The 16,767-nt window shown below is 39.7% G+C and overlaps 1 protein-coding gene across 1 annotated transcript; it reads left to right on the top strand.

The window, feature by feature from the left end:
- Positions 1-65: 65 nt before the first annotated feature.
- On the top strand, positions 66-15,347 carry lurap1 (leucine rich adaptor protein 1). The gene is made up of 2 exons (XM_031283823.2): positions 66-332; positions 12,705-15,347. Exons 1-2 carry the CDS (start codon positions 120-122, stop codon positions 13,578-13,580), a joined length of 1,089 nt encoding a protein of 362 aa, XP_031139683.1. The 5' UTR covers positions 66-119; the 3' UTR covers positions 13,581-15,347.
- The last annotated feature ends 1,420 nt before the right edge of the window (positions 15,348-16,767 follow it).

Raw genomic sequence — 16,767 nt, 5'->3', positions numbered from 1 at the left:
CGCATAGGATGCCATACAATCCTGTAGGAAGTGACTTTCGCAGCTTGACAGGCAACAATTTCCAAGAAACGAAAAGGACGTAATCTTGCGGATCTTTTCGCTTTAAACACACGAACACGATGGATGAAGGCACTGCCAGCGAGACCATCCCAGATCTGAAAGACATAGAGGTGAAAATCGGCCGGAAGACCCCCGAGGGTTTGCTCAGGTGGATGCGGGAAGAGGCGTCCTCTCTCCGGGGAGACGCCAAGCTGACCACCGCGCACGACACCTGTAAGGACACGGGGAAGAAGAGTTTGGATGAAAAGATCAGGAAATTGAAGATGGAGATGGTAAGAGTGCTTTAGTCGTGTGTGTGTGTGTGTGTGTGTGTGTGTGTGTGTGTGTGTGTGTGTGTGTGTGTGTGTGTGTGTGTGTGTGTGTGTGTGTGTGTGTGTGAGGCAGAATCTTGTTTTCCATTTATATATATAGATATAATATTATTGAGAAGAGAATTTGAGCCATCCAGTTCTGCTCCACTGGACTCTGTTGTTGTGAATATTTAAACATGTATCAGCATATCAATTTATCATGACTCAGAGATGGTTGAAAACTATGCAGCACAGTCATTGCCTACAGGTGTAGGCTACAAGCGAGATTAGTAGTAGCCTATTAGTATTAATAGTATTGTATTAGCTAGATTAATTCATGAAAAACAACAGTTATAGTTACAGTACCAAAAAAACATCATTAGTATTTGTTTTTGATATGATTGCAAGCTAAATCATATTAACCGTGACTTCGGAATTGTTATTTAAGACCAATACATAAGATCTCAATATTTAATGTTTAGTTAATGTGCCAAATGTGACAGATAACGGTAGGCATACATTGGCTATAATTATTGTTATTTTTGAACATAATATAAACCAATAATATTGATCCTGATCCCTTAATAGGCCTATATTTTGTTTAAAAGTATTGTGATTGAGATAGGTGCAGGACATATTACAGTTAAAAAATCAACTTGTCAGTGCTCTCTGGTGGACAAACTATGTAATGTGATACTGCTTCCAACCTAGTATGGCCAACAACATATAAACAGATAACGATGTCTGCAATTAGATAATAACGGCTTGGACGATTTATCAGTCTAACTCTAATTGGTACTCCCTGAAACTAACCAATGTTTTTGCTTTGATTCAGTGGGACTGAATAGCAAATTTATAGTATTTTCAATACTGTAGTCAAGGCAAGCCGCTAAGCTTAGCAAAAAGACTGGAAACGGGGAAACAGCTAGCCTAGCTCTTTTCAAGGGTGGTCAAATCTGCATCTTAGTCTTGTAATAAATTATACTGTTACATAACAGTAACAATTATAAAGTTACAAATAGTTATATTTACACACGTATATACTCTACATACACTGTTAAGAATTTTTTTACTTTATGTTACTGTATAAAATGCATCAGAGATATTTGTCATTTGAAGGCTCTTCATACTCAGTCAACAATTCAAGATGCTCCTTACCATGCCAACAGCTGCAGATGGTTGCTTGGAAATTAGTTGACCACCTGAAGGCCTGCAAAAAATGTGAGGAATTAATTGTCAATCTATTGTCAGATGGTTAACACTCTAATTACACAATTTATGTACATTTTTACTTTTTTACATATGACAACACTTTATTTCTATAGGCTAAATACTCAAGAGTTTTGGTGTGATATATATTGGGCTATAGGCTATATTTATCCCTTTGAAATATATTTTAGTTTGATTCATATGTAAAAAAAAACAAAAAAAAACTGCTTTTGTTTCACATATTTAATGATTAGCACATGTAGAAGTGAACTGCAATTGAACTTTTTCTTTTCTCCAGACAATTTGTTTTGTTCTTTTGTTTTGACAGCAGATTATTTCCTGTTGAGCAGTGGTCAGTTTGTTCCATTAAACAAATATCTCTCTTACTTCTTGTTTACATGGACCCTTCTCCAAACAGTGGAGGCCTGTAGCAATAATGCACCACTGTACTGTTGTTTTGTTTCCCCTTTTGTGATCATGTATGTCATACATTCTTATGGTTGCAACACTGCCACCACACTCCCAAACAAAGCAAGCTGTCTTCTGAGAGAGTTGCACCAAAACATGTTGGTTACATTCAAACATCCTAAACACATTATCAGTTTGGTCGAGTGTTAGAAATATAAACTTATTTCACTCGAGTGTCTTAGCAATGCCAGCTCATAAAGCTGGTAGCCCAGGTACTTTAGAGTTGTGATTCCTAAATAGGAAATAATGCTCTCTCCCCACTATAACTGAACATTTCCTCATTAAACATTATCAGCTTCACTTTTAGGAATGTGGGCTCATTTATTTGAATAGTTCATTTGCAAAAATAGATAAAAGCAATTCTTAAAATTAATAAATCGATGAATAAATCAACAACAGTTTGATTGATTCCCCTTGCAGTCACATCACAAATCCCACTGCTTGCAGCATGATGGCATGCAGGTCCATTTGACAGCTCAATATGTAAAAGCTAAATAAATGAAATACCAGGTAAGAAGAAGAAATGTATCTGGATATGATATTGGTGGTGTAAGTTTAGATCATTTCAGTGACATCATCAGGCCCAGTTTTGTCTGTAGAAACAGGCTGATATTTAGTCTCCAAGCTTTCAATCAAATTATTAATTTCATAGGGAACGACGACAATTATTAGGACATCAAAATGTGAATGTTAAAGGTGCAATATGTTATATGTTTACTGTAATAAATCCAAAAATGACCCCAATGCGTCATCAGATACTAAGGAAACTTGCTAAGTTGAAATACTATCTTTTCTGACAACAATGCTAATGCCAGTATTTTCGTTTTCCGTTCCATGACGTAATTTCTGTTTGTGTTTTGGCCTGTGTGTTGTTATCAACTGCCCAGTTTGTCAGCCAGGCCAGGTTGCCAGATATACCTGTAAAAACGTAAACCCAGCGCGCTACAGCTGTAACGTTAGTACAGCCATGAAAGCAGCAAACAAACAAACAGGATTAACGGAGATAAAAAAACTGACATGTTTCTAACAGTTGCGTAACCAGAGACGTAACAAACCCCGGGTAAATATTGGAGATGTATTTGAAAGATGGAGACAACTTAGAGCCAAAAAGGACACAGAGTTGGCTAATTTCCTCCTGAACAGCTAAACATTAGCTTCAGGGTAATTTATCACGGCTACAAGGGACGGGCATTTTATGTCATTTCAACATTCATGTACTCACACTGAATTATATAGCTAGAATACCCGAGTTGGTTACTCGCAAAAACAAATTGAGACAGCCAGTAAAGTGATCCCGACTGGTCCTAGCTAACGCCGCCATGCTAACCCTGCTAACGTTACCAGAGGACCAGGCAAGCGGGCCATGGCTGTTTACAATGTGTAGCCTGTTCAGCGGCCGTAGCCAACAACAGTGAGTTATTTTAAGCCAAGAGGGGGGGGGGCTGTAAATCTGGAAGAGAGGACCGTGAGTTTGAAGTGTGTTTAGCGATTGTTGCCGTAATTCTAAGCCAATAAAGTGTGTTCAGTCGGGTGGAGAGGACAGCAAGGTAGTGTTATTTTTAGCGGTTCCTACCAGAATTGTAACCCGAAGAAGTGTCTGTCCATCAGGTGCAGAGGATGGCGAGGTTGTTGTGTTTTTAGCGGTTCCTACCTTAATTCTAAGCCTAGGAAGTGTGTCTGTCCGACGGGTGGAGAGGACAACGAGGTTGTTGTGTTTTTAGCGGTTCCTACCTTAATTCTAAGTCGAGAAAGTGTGTCTGTCAGTTGGGTACAGCCAGCATCTAACGTTAGCTACTCTGATGTGCTGTGAAGTAATGTCTGGCTATGTGAGACAAGCGTCTAGCAACATTGTTGTGGATGCTGCGGTCTCAGCCTGGCAATCTCCTTGAACTTCGAGTTTGGGGAGGAGGGGGCGGGGGAGACGACTCTCTCCAGTATTTTTAATTTGTACTGCAGTAACTATTTTAAAAACTAGCTGTCAGTATTACATATTGCACCTTTAAAAAGAAAGTATCTGTTGTCGAACAATGTCAGCCAGTTCCTAAGTATATATAGTCGACCAATGCACACAGTTTGGATTCACAAAGCATCCAGAGAGTTTCTATAAATCTGTTGTTAGCAGAGAGCCAGACTGATTTGTTAACAATTTTAGCCATTTATCAGGTCTGCTGCAAAAGAGGGAGGACTGAGAGAGAAGTGATAAAAAGCCTCTTCCTCACTGGAGGGGAATGAAACTTCCAGCAGTGTGTGTATGTATGTGTGTGTCTATGTATGTCTGTATGTGTGTGTGTGTGTGTGTGTGTGTGTGTGTGTGTGTGTGTGTGTGTGTGTGTGTGTGTGTGTGTGTGTGTGTGTGTGTGTGTGTGTCTGCTTCATTCATCTGTGAGAGTGGTGTGGTGTAATAGGAGTGCAGAAGAAGAGTATTGCACTTTAATCTAATGGAAAACTGTACACACACTTGTGCATACATTATTAATCTGTATGTTTTTTTTCTCACTGTTTTGTGTCTGTGTTGTGTGTCATTTGTTACTCTACTGTTTCTGTAACTGCAAAGCATGGTGATGCTGGGCTACAGCATCAGTCTGCTCTGTATCTGTGTGAATGTGTGGGTCGTGTTATCACTGTGTCACCACCAGTAATGAAATGTTGCTCTGCTTCTTGTTAACTGTTAGTGTACACGTAAAGTGTACACGTTATAGTGTATGTTAGACTTGAACAAACACACTGCCTTCAAATTGTATGTCAACTTCACACAACAAAAATTCATTCATCACCCCGAGTTACTAAGTAATAGTCAAACTGAATTTGTTTCGACAAATAAGGCAACTGCTGTACAATGCCTTTCCCTTTGCATGGCTAATGTAATAATACATACAAGTACCCTGTGGCGTTTTTCTCCACTAGCAGTGCTATGGAGCAATTGTTTGGTGCTGTTTTGTTTTGAGCATGATTGATCAACATTTAATTGACAGAAATATTGCTGATTAAATTTCTGTCGTTACACTATTTGATTCATTAACTAATGTTATGTCGCTTTCATCATTGTTCTTGTATGTCAGAGAAATAGGAAGGAAGAGATCTAAGATGACATACAGTGTACTTAATGAGTGAAAAGGCTTTTGGAGTGATCTTCTGGTCTTGTCTTGGTGTCTGATATCTGTCTTTTAACATCAGTGCTTATGGCATAGTATGGTAGAGAAGATTTTACAGCACTGTGAAGTCAAATAAATGTTGTTTTTAATGATTTAGTATTACTAATCATCCCTGTGAGAGCAGTTTTAAAGCTTCTGTCTTGTGCAATTGTTTCCAGCTGTCTAATGGAAGACTCTCCTGATCTAAACAGATTTACTGGAGACAGAGACTTCACTCCTTCAAAACCACACACACACACACACACACACACACACACACACACACACACAACTATCAATGGGATTCATACAGGGTGCATGCTGTGTTATTGCTCGGGGTATGTCATTCTTCTTGTCTTGTCATCCTCTCTCTCTGTAGCTTTTCCCTGTCATTCTCTACCTCTTTCTTCCACCTCTGGGCAGTTACATGACATTGCAAAGTCAGCGTTGAGTGCAGAGCAGAGCTGTAGGGAATCCAAATCTAGTCTATTTAACTCAGTCTCAGTCTTCTAGCTACTGGCCATATCTCCTCAAAGACTTTGTCTAATTAAATTATTGCCAAAGGACCTGAAGTCCTTTATTTGCCCATAATATTTAGTTTTCAACCCTGTCTCTAAGAAATTATGTTTAAATACTAATTTGTTTTCCCAAATATGTTTTAATAATAAAAACAATCCTGCGTGTTGTGATCCAAAACACATCTGCTGGGTAGTCTGTAAGGGACAAATAGAACAAGGAGATGGAGAAAGATGATAATGAGAGAAGAAAAAACAGGTGCAATGCTTTGATCAGTCAAATATAGAAACACAAAAGAGAAAATGAGTACAAAAAAAATACAAGGATGAGTAGATATTTTACGGATCATTCAGGGGTGAAGGTAGACAGATGGAGCAGTTGGAGGTTTACAGAGCGACAGGGCCGACCTTCTGTCAATTGAGCCTGTAGGGACTCTGCAAGGACACCGTATGTCTGCAGAGTTAGATTGGGAAGGTGAAATGACAGACAGGGACACCAGAGGACATGACAGAGAGACTGCACAGAGAGAGACAGGTTTTTTTTTTTTTGCTGGTGTACGAGAAAACAAGTGTGCTTATGCTGTCCCTGCTGGCAGTGATTCAGCAGTCTGTTAGGTAGCGGTGTGACATTGAGAAGCTGTTTTCACCCACATGGGAGAGTCTGCGTCACTGATCACACTTAAGCGGTGCATACGTTATTGCAGTGTACCGTATCATGACTGAATGGCTGTGTTTAGACACTCAATCTGTCAATACATGATTGAAATTGCATTGTTACACTTCCTTTTGCATATTGAAAAGGGAAAGCTGGTCTACAATAACATGTAAAATAAAACTAAAAGGATTATTCTGTTTTATTACAAATTGGATTTTATTTTCATTGTCAATTTTGGTTATGATAACAAAACACTCACCAAAATAATTGATAAATTCATGCAACGGAGACAGATGGCAAGAAACACAAGCGGTCAGCCAAGACTGGTTGTAAATAAGTCAAGAATATTATTGCAGATTAGAATGAATGATGGCCAAAACTACAAAAATAAGACCTAAATCGTATCCCCTTAATCCTTTAAGATAAGGAGTTAGTATCAGGCCAAGTTTTATTTGAAAAATAACACATGGCTTCTGTTTGGGAAAAACATTTGAACAGCAAAACAGCACAGATGACAGAGCATCTACTGTCACGCTTTAGAATTTGATAAATAACATGTTGATAGTTAAAAATAACAATCACTTAAGACTTTTTTATCTAAAACATTTCAGAGTTTTGCAGCAGCTGTCGCCTCAGTTTGTGTCTCGTGTAACCATTTAATCAACATCTCTGCCTGGATAAAACCAAGGTTCAAACCTCTGATCCCAAACACGGCACCACAATTTGCTCTGCCACATAATTCTACAATTTTTACAGAAGAAAATGTCCCAAAAAGACTACAATCTGGAAACCAAAGTCCAACAAAATATCCACAATAGTAAACAATAGGGGTGTAACGGTACGTGTATTCCTACCGGACCGTTTCGGTGCAGGGCTTTCGGTACGGTGCACGTGTGCACCGAACGGCCAAACGCAATCTTTTGTGTGCGGAACATAGGTCAATTTTCGTGTTTCCACACGAACATATTAAGTGGTGGAAGTCTCCGCGTTCAGCGCAAATCCCGCCCTGCAGCTGATTCTAAAGTTTTCATTGGTCATGTCAATATGTCAATCACTGTACAGATTGCCTACACCAAACACTGATCTCTAAACCTACCCGCCGTCACTGTAACCTAAACCAATGAAATCGACTGCAGGGCGGGATTTCCGCTGAAGAGGTTTGGGGAAAAAAATAAAAATCACACACCGCGTGCTGTACAACAACAACATACACGGCACGCTTTAGCCCAGCCTCTCGCTAGCTAGCATCATGGCCAATGCAGACAAGCCCATAGACAGTACGGACAAGCCGGAGCTTGAAGAGCCACCCATATCATTAAGGTCTCCTGTTTGGGAACACTTCGGTTTCCCAGAGAAATACGTCAACGGACAAAAACTAGTCGATAAGACGAAAGCAGTGTGCCGACATTGCTCAGTAATGATCGGGTATGTTTCTGGCAACACTTCAAACTTGTTAACGCACTTGAAAAGGCATCACGCGAGTGTGAACATCACTACTACAAGGAAAAAAACGACCGTAATTCAAACGCAGCTCCCGTTGGCATTTAAACAGACCTTTGCTGGTAATTCCGATCGGGCCAACGCAATAACGAAAGCAATTGGTGTTTTTATAGTAGCTGATCTACGACCATACTCGGTTGTTGACAAGCTGGGATTGGTAATGCTGCACTGTAATCCATAGTTATTTATTTATATTTTTCATTATATTTTATTATGTGATATTGGTTTGAGATTTAGTGGAGAACTTTGCAGCAGTATTTTTCTTATTCTTTTTTTATTTTATATATATTTTATTTATTATATTTTATTAAAAAGTGTAAACAAAAAGTTTATAGTAATAAACAACCTGCAGTTTAATGTTTGCATTTCTTTCCCTTACTGTACCGAAAATGAACCGAACCGTGACTTTAAAACCGAGGTACGTACCGAACCGTGATTTTTGCGTACCGTTACACCCCTAGTAAACAACAATGTTTACTACAATAAACCCAGTAATGTTCTCAGTGTACAGTGTGAAGCTGTTTTAGGTACGTCTGATGTGTTAGCAGTCGTGGCACGTTCAGGGTCTCACCGGTGTTTTGTAGTTTGAAAGAGATAGAAATAGGTCAGTCAAAGTCAGGGACTGAAACACACCTTGACTTAAATTCCCTCATGCAGAGGAGATCACTGAAGTGTTACCATTTAATTTAGCATTTTTTCCCACTTAATGAATTTTGTAGTATTAGGTGTCATGAAAACAGTTTAGATTAAGGCAGATTACTCTGCTATTAAAATTTCAATGTCATTTGATTTAAGAAAAATCCTGAGCCTAGTGAAATCTTGCTCATTTAGCAGATTCATTTTAAATAAAGAATGATTCTGAATATTGTTTGCAGTGCAAAGGCAGAAACATTAACTTTCCAGAATCCTATGCAGTCTTATGGTGCTTGGCCTCATGCCTCAGCAGGAAAACTGAAATCCGTTTGGCTGTATACTGATGGCACAAAAATGAAGAAAAAAAAGATGATTAATGTGTGTTTCAGTCCTCAAGACTGCAGACGTCCTGGACTCCCTGCTCTCATCTGGCTGACTGGACTCACCAAAAAACCTTTTGGCCCCAGTTTGACTTTTTTCATTCATCAAGTGGGTCCTCTCTATAATAAGTCAGTTTGACTTCATCGTATAACTAAAGGCTGTAATCAATTCGGAAATAATGAAAAGATTAAATAATTTTCCTGCTGGAACAGCGGCATAACACACAATATAAGACACAGTTGGTGTGTATGTAAACTGGACGGATTCCACTGTTGGCACAATGATAGACATGTAGGCATTTTTAATTAAAAAATTATGAATGAATGAAAACACAATTTGCATAAAGGACTTATTTGCACATTTTTATTTACCAGAATGTGATATCTTTGTATCGTACAATGTTGATTTCTAGTTTAATAGCCCACTAATTCTAAAGATGAAAGCATTTCTGGTAGTAAGACCAAAAGCAATGCTGCATTTTAGGTCTGGATTTTGGTTACATTTCTGCTTGTTATTCTACATTTATTCACTGAAATTGCTCTTTCTGGGAAAATGTAGTAGGATTATGCGCATTTTCTACAGTATATGCCATATGTTTGAGGAAAACAAATCTATATCCAGGACTGTGACTACAAATTGTTTGCTTGATTAGTGTTTTTTTGTGTAATGTTTTGCTTTAAAAATGGCTTAAAGCATTAATTATCAATATAGTTGCAGATTATTTATCTATTATTTGACTCAACTCTACTTGTATCATCATTTCCTTTTACATGCATGTTTACTGATAAAGCATATTGAATATTAAAGTACAGTCAGAATACACACTGCTTGCATGTGTTTTACAGACTAGTATTATTAAGCATTTTAAAATGGGTGTTTGTCTACATGTTATTGTGGATACAAATAATTTTGGTTTGGTTAGGATTAGGGCTGCGATATTATAAAGATATTACTTGCGAAAAATAAACATATATTAAAGTGTACTCAAAATACAACAAATTGGTTGTTGAATTTAAAACAAATGAAAGGAAATTATTTCCAACATTCTTCTTTTGAACATATTGAACAGTGAATTGACTATAAAAGGCAACACTGAAAAAAGAATGACAGTCACATTTTAAAGTGCAGTTTTCTACTGATATTTTCTTTCAACTAACACAAAAAATATCGGAGTGTCTTTCGCGATATGTCGCAGCCTTTCGCAATGTGTTTATTGCGCCAGTTTATATCGCAATGACGATAAAAAAAACAATATATTGTGCAGCCCTAGTAAAGATACACATCAATCACAACTGTTTTTTGCTGAATATAGATTATGGAATAAAAGGCAGCCTTCCGACTAAAGAAGAATGAATTTAGTGGATCTATGTTGTCCGACAACTCAGCAGCAGAGTGAGCACAGACAGCTTCGTTAGCATTGTGCTACCTCAGTGCTGACAGACATGGAGCTACTTTTACTGCCACCCTCTTTAGGCGCTCAGTCTCTGCCAGCCTAAAAAAAACCTCAAACCCCACCCCCCGCACGCATGCATGCAGATCTGCACCACATTGATCACCATTCTTCTTCATCTTAGCTGTTCCAGATGTCTTTTCTGCATCTTAGATGATGTGGGGACACATCTTTTTACACAGTCACATAGTTACATTACATTTTCATTTGGCAGATGCTTTTGTCCAAATAACTGCATTCAAACTCAAAACAGCTGAACGTGTGTTCAGAGAGCTACAGTGAGATGGTAGTTAAATGCTAGCACGGGGTGTTGAGGTGTAGCCTGAAAAAGTAGTTTTTTTGTCTTGTGGGGACTCTACTCCCATCTGAGGACATAAAGCTGGTTCCCACACGCTTGACCATCTTTGCATTTATGATTAAGACTTGGGTTTTGGTTCAGATTAAAGTCATGCTTTGGTAAGGTTTGGGTTAGGCATGTAGTGGTTATGGTTTAGGTTTGGGTAAATCAATGTCCTCACAAATCACATAAACAACCCATTTAAAGATTTCAAGGCAATCAGACTAAGTAACAGTGGTTGAGCTAATGATGTAGGTCCATATTACATGGGCATCGGTAACATAGTGGGCTGCACGTAACAGGGGCAACCCGCCCATATTCAACGTAAGCATGGAGTATTATCTAAACAGATGGTTCCCAACCTTTGAGGCCTTTGACTCCTAGAAATGAAGCTGCTTGTAACCCCTCATCAAAGTTTATGGCCTGAATGTGGACCAAAGGGTGATTTTCCTTCTCTGATTGTATCATTTGAATGATTTATAGAGGCCTAAAAATGTGAAAGTATTCAATAGGTCACACAAAAACACAAAAAAATAGAAGAAAGGAAGAAAAACAAATATAATTTAGATTTATGTGACTTCTCAGTTTTATATTTTGGGGCTTCCAACCCACAGTTTAGAAACCACTGATTTAAATCACCCATCTTCAGTGTTTAACTACAGTGGGCCTGATACTGAGAAAGATGAGGGGAATACACTGAAGGTGCTTAAGTAGTTTCTACAGCCAGCAGTGGTTTAAACAAAGGTCAGCCACCTCCTATGCTTAAAAGGTTATGTATGAGACGTATTTTTCTCTGTACATACACAGTTTTCCCTGTAGATGAAGGAATCTCGGGATGGCAGGGAGAGTTTTTTTTGAGAATCATGACAGAAATGCCATACAGACTAATTCTACAATGATGCATCGCCCCACTGGAGGCATGACTATCGATGCTAACATTGCAGGACCAAGAGATAAATAGTTTGGCAGGTTGAAAGAATCAATACCTTTCTTTCTATAATATATATAGGAAATGAGCAGTATACAAAGACTCCTAAAGGTCAGACAGCAAAGGTCTTAAGGTCCCTGCACTTCTACCTAACATCGCTACATATGCAGTTTTTGACCACCTATTCTACCACATTTGCGCAAGTAGCAGAGAGAGACAGAAAAAGTAATAAAGAAAAACATTATTACGTGTTAGAAAACTGAGATACTGAAAGACTAAAGGCTTAAGCTTTGAAAAAGACTTGTTATCTGCAGAGAGGACTGCATAGCTTTGAATGTCGGTGCCATATATCACCTCTTGGCCCTGCACTTCACCGCAGACCTCTGCTAATGTATTCTGGGGAGGAATTTTCCATGGCCGCAGCCATCTTTTTCCTTTTATTCATCGTTTGGCTTTTTCAACCTCCTACACACACACACACACACACACACACACACACACACACACACACACACACACACACACACACACACACACACTATAACATTAGAAGACACCAGTGGCTGTTATTTCTGATTAATCATTACTTGAATAATTATATCATGACTAAATAAATATTCAAGTATTTTTTTTACCATTTACAGGGTATTTAGGCATATTCTATAGTCATACTTTCCACTCTATCAGATTTCCATCTTTGAACATCTCCTGCAGAGTTAGTTTTGGTCAAATGTCCCTGTTAACACTTTAAACAGCTTAATCCACAATTTCTCTAAACCATCTTTTCTCTCCTTTGCCCTTGCTTTCCATCTCTAAGCTTTCCCCCCCTCTACATTTACCTTTTTTGTTTCCACACTGGTTGCTGCGTATACTCTACCTGCCAACTTCTGTTATACTTTACTTTCAATTATGGTAATCTGCAAAGGTTTAATAGCATTATAATGGTGTTTTCACTCGCCTGTGGAGCCAAAGCTGAATGTTTAAAATAAATATATGCAGACTCCTGGTGGTTCCCAGGTTTATAGTTTGTCTGGTTCTCAAATAGAACTTTTGCTTTCCTATTGCAAACTATCAAAACATGAACGCGATGAAAATAGTCATAAACTTTGTACCTTCATTCACATCTCCTTTTTTTATTTCTCCGCAGGCTCACTTGCGTTCTGTGGACGTCAAGATCTTGCAGCAGTTGCTGGCGGTCCATGAAGGCATCGAGGCAGTGAAATGGCTGCTGGAGGAGCGCAGCACGCTGACCAGCCGCTGCAGCAGCCTAACCAGCAGCCAGTACAGCCTAGGCGAGGGCCCTGACACCTCCTGGAGAGGCTCCTGGAGCAGCCTGCAGGACCCCAATGACAAGCTGGACAACATCTCCATCGGCAGCTACCTGGACACCCTGGCGGATGACATGGATGAGTACTGCCCCTCCAGCTCGGAGTCAGTCATCTGCTCCACCACGCCGCTGGTCTCAGAGGCTACCGCTGGGGGCCGGACAGGGGGAGGCCCTGGGGTCACGGTCACAGGAGCTGGGGTAGGGGTGAGGTCTGGAACTGGGTCTGGAAGTGGGATTCGTGCTGGACCAAATGAAAATGGAACTGGGGTTGGAAATGGGATGGAGGTAAAAGGTGGACCAGGGACAGGGGGTACCAGTGCTATTACTGGGACTGGGACTGGGAAACCAGCTGTTCTTGTCAGCTCTCCCCAAGCCAAGTCTGAAGGCCCCAAGCAAGACGCTCCGGTCTGGACGAAGTCTTCAGAGAGGGGTAAAGGAAGTCCCGTTTCTAAGGACAATACCCAGACACAAGCCATCAAGGCTAATGGTGTCCTGGAGAAAGCAATCACACAAACAGGCAGCCCAACCCGCCTCAGCCTCAACGAGAAACTGGGAACCGGCCAGAGCCCCAAACTCAAACCTTACAAAAATGGAAAGATCGACTTGGATACTTGCAAAATGAACGGAAAAATGCATCTGGAGTATGATGCGCACTGGCGGTGGGTGCAGTCGCAAGAAGATGTGACGTTTTTGTAAGGAGGATAATAACAGAGAGGACTAAAGCCACTATTGAACACTCCCTCTGTAACATCAAAGACCAGATCACTGAAGGATAGAAGAAGAGTGAACTGTTGGTCTGACATGCACATAGTGAAGCTTTCCTTGTTGGAAGACACTGAGTTTGAAAGACTAAGAATAAGTTTTTCCCTCCTGTGACTGCACTAACTTTCTATAAAACATTGATGTCAGTATTAAGATGGATGCACATTTCAGGATTTTGACCATTTTTAGCCAAACTGGGCTGCCTCACACAAATCAAGTTTTAAAATCCTGTGCCTCAGGGTCTTTCTTTCTATTCCCTGATTTTTTCTTTTCTTTTCTAAAGCACAGTGAGACGATCTGATGGAGAGCTGAAACATGATTTCAGATTGCTTGACATGCTACATTGACCAATGTAAATGAGAAGATTTTAATTATAATTTGACTTTATTAAGCAGAAAAATAATTCCCATTAGATCAGTTTCTCTTATTACACTCAATCTATAATTAAAACCCCAGGGGCACAACAAAGATCTCCCCGTAAAGAATATTGCTCTGGGGTCTCCTTAATTACTTCATACGCCCTGTAATGGACCTTTAACGCCACTACAAACAGCACTGACAGAGGCGATTGTACTGCATTTATGTTAGTAGAAGACCAAAGTTTTCCCCTATCAAACCATCATGTTTGAGTCACAAATTAAATTTATTATATGAAACCTTTGTCTAAGACAATATAACTGAACACGTAATGGTTATAGACAGTATTACTTGATAAAGTATTATTCAAAACATAATATTAAAGACCTTTTGATAAAATATGTGAGTGTGTTTCTCCCCGAACTCGTAGCTGCCTGAACAAAACAAATAGAAGATATTAAAATAGAAGACAGAGCACTGAGGTTAGTAAAAGTTTCCCTCATCGAAAAATAACATACCCACTGTTAGCATTTGTGTCATTGTGGAGCTAAATACCTTCAGTGCTTAACCAACCATCTGCAATCTTGTATATTCACTGAAAAGCAATACAGCTACAGTGTGCATCAGGTAGCAGTCGTGGCTGGTTGTAGGCAAATACTGAATATGGCTGAATATAATTTTTTCTTTTAACCGTTATGGTACCCCGTGTACATTTTTACTAAGCAGATGTTGTGCCTGATTGGTGTAAACCTTAACTACATATGCCTGTACTTTTCCCTTTTGAGATGACTGCACTGCTGTTTTGATAATCTGAGTTTTTTTACTCTCTTGCTTGCGTGTACAAATGACTATACCAACCAGTTTGTGTGCTCTCGCTATGTAAGTGTTGACTGGCAAACGTGTTATGTTGGCTGGGTGGATATTGCATGCCCTGTGCTGAGAGCTTTATTGGTTAAATCATGAGAAATGAGTTGAAGACCTAAAACAATCAGAAAAGAAAAGCAATATTTCTTGAAGCCTTTCTTGTGGCTTACATAAGCAGCCTGGAGTTTCCAAGACTATTGACAAGGGTGTGTGTGTTTGAGAGAGAGAGAGAGTGAGAGAGAGAGAGAGAGAGAGAGAGATGCTGACTTCCTGCCTAAGCACAGCTGGCCTGTCAGGTTCAGATAAGAATAGATGAGTCCCAAAGGTTTTTAACCATTTTCAGCTCATTCATCATAGCGTTACTTCTTCTCCTACCGGTCTGCAGTTAGTCATGTTGATGCTGCAGGGGTAGAGCGACACATTTGATAAACGAACGGGGAACCTGTTACATAATCGGTACACAACTTTGTATGCTACAGTTTACCTTGTCAAAAAAAAGCTCCTTGTGATAAAGGGTTTGGCTTACCCTTTCTCCTACCTTATATGACCTTTTGAAAAACTGATAATTAAGAGTGAGTTTACAATAATGGAATAATGGAATAAACACAATGTATGATCCAGCCCTTACATTTTTAGACTTCAACATGTGGAGAAATCCAAAGCTTGACAGGTCTGTCGTGTTTCAGTCTGGGAGAGGGGTTTAGCAAACAGTCCATTGTTTGTCTTGTTAACTGCTTGCATTAGTCTTGCATTGCCAGCCCTTTCTCCACAGCGCTGCGGAGGAAGGTTGGTTAGTCCACACAGCATTCCGGGATAGAAGAAACATGCTGTGGTATTTCTTTAAACCAATCACAATTGTCTTGGGCGGTGCTAAGTGCGCTGCAAAATAGTCTCAGGAAGGAACTTAATTTGGTGGAACATGTGTATGTTCAAAAGTTGTTTTAGTCATGCGAGAGAAAACTCAGATTGGACCGATAGTCTAGCTAGCTGTCTGGATTTACCCTGCAGAGATCTGAGGAGCAGTTAACCATACTCCTCATAAATGGACCAGAGTTTAGAATGCCAACACAAAGAAAGCGGAAGGCGATAACGTCGACGATATAGACTAGTTAGGCCGCAACCTCTCGTGGTCGTAGTAATTATTGCAGGAGTGAGGAAGGAAGTGAGGTGACAAACTACAGGGACAAGTTGGAGTCAACCAAAGCCGGTCTATCTTTAATCAACCCACTTCCTGCCAGGTCACTGTAAAGAAGTCCTTAAAGGCAGCTACAGTAAGATGTCAAACTCAGCATGTCCATTTGTTTGAGCCACTAAAGTGTTTTTTCTCTCTTCCTGCCTTTCTTTTTATCCTACTTTCCCCCCACCACACTGGTTCGATGGAAATGCTCAGTCTGTGCCAACACACACATCATGCACACACAATGCCCTCTCACTTTGAGACAGCACCATAAAGCCGGCACCACAGAAACAGCAACTGTAGGCCGTTCCAGGAGATAGGAAAGGAAAACTGTGTTCAAACTGGACTTTGAACTCTTGGACGAGTTGGAACATATTAAAACATATTTTATTTTCCCTCTAAATCTCTTTGAATACAAAAAGAAGAGCATTTATCCATCGCTGGATACGTATTTCAACCACGGTATATCATCCAGTCAGAGACATGAAGTCATTTGAAACCGTTCCTTTTTAACATATGTGTTGGCTGTAATGCAACATTGCATGCCAAAGAGACTCTCTGCTCTGCTAGTTTGTGGTTTTCTTTCCAAATTCGCCAAGCCACATGGAAAAAGAAGTTGCCAAGAACAAACCTGTAAAACACATTACGTCAAGCTAAAGTGACTCTCTGAAGGTACACTGTAGACCAAGATGTTGTCATGTGTTTTCAGTGGACACATCCAGT

The sequence above is a fragment of the Sander lucioperca genome, chromosome 11, assembly GCF_008315115.2.
Source record: "Sander lucioperca isolate FBNREF2018 chromosome 11, SLUC_FBN_1.2, whole genome shotgun sequence".
NCBI classification, from domain to species: Eukaryota; Metazoa; Chordata; class Actinopteri; order Perciformes; family Percidae; genus Sander; species Sander lucioperca.
This window is presented reverse-complemented; position numbering and strand designations above follow the sequence as displayed.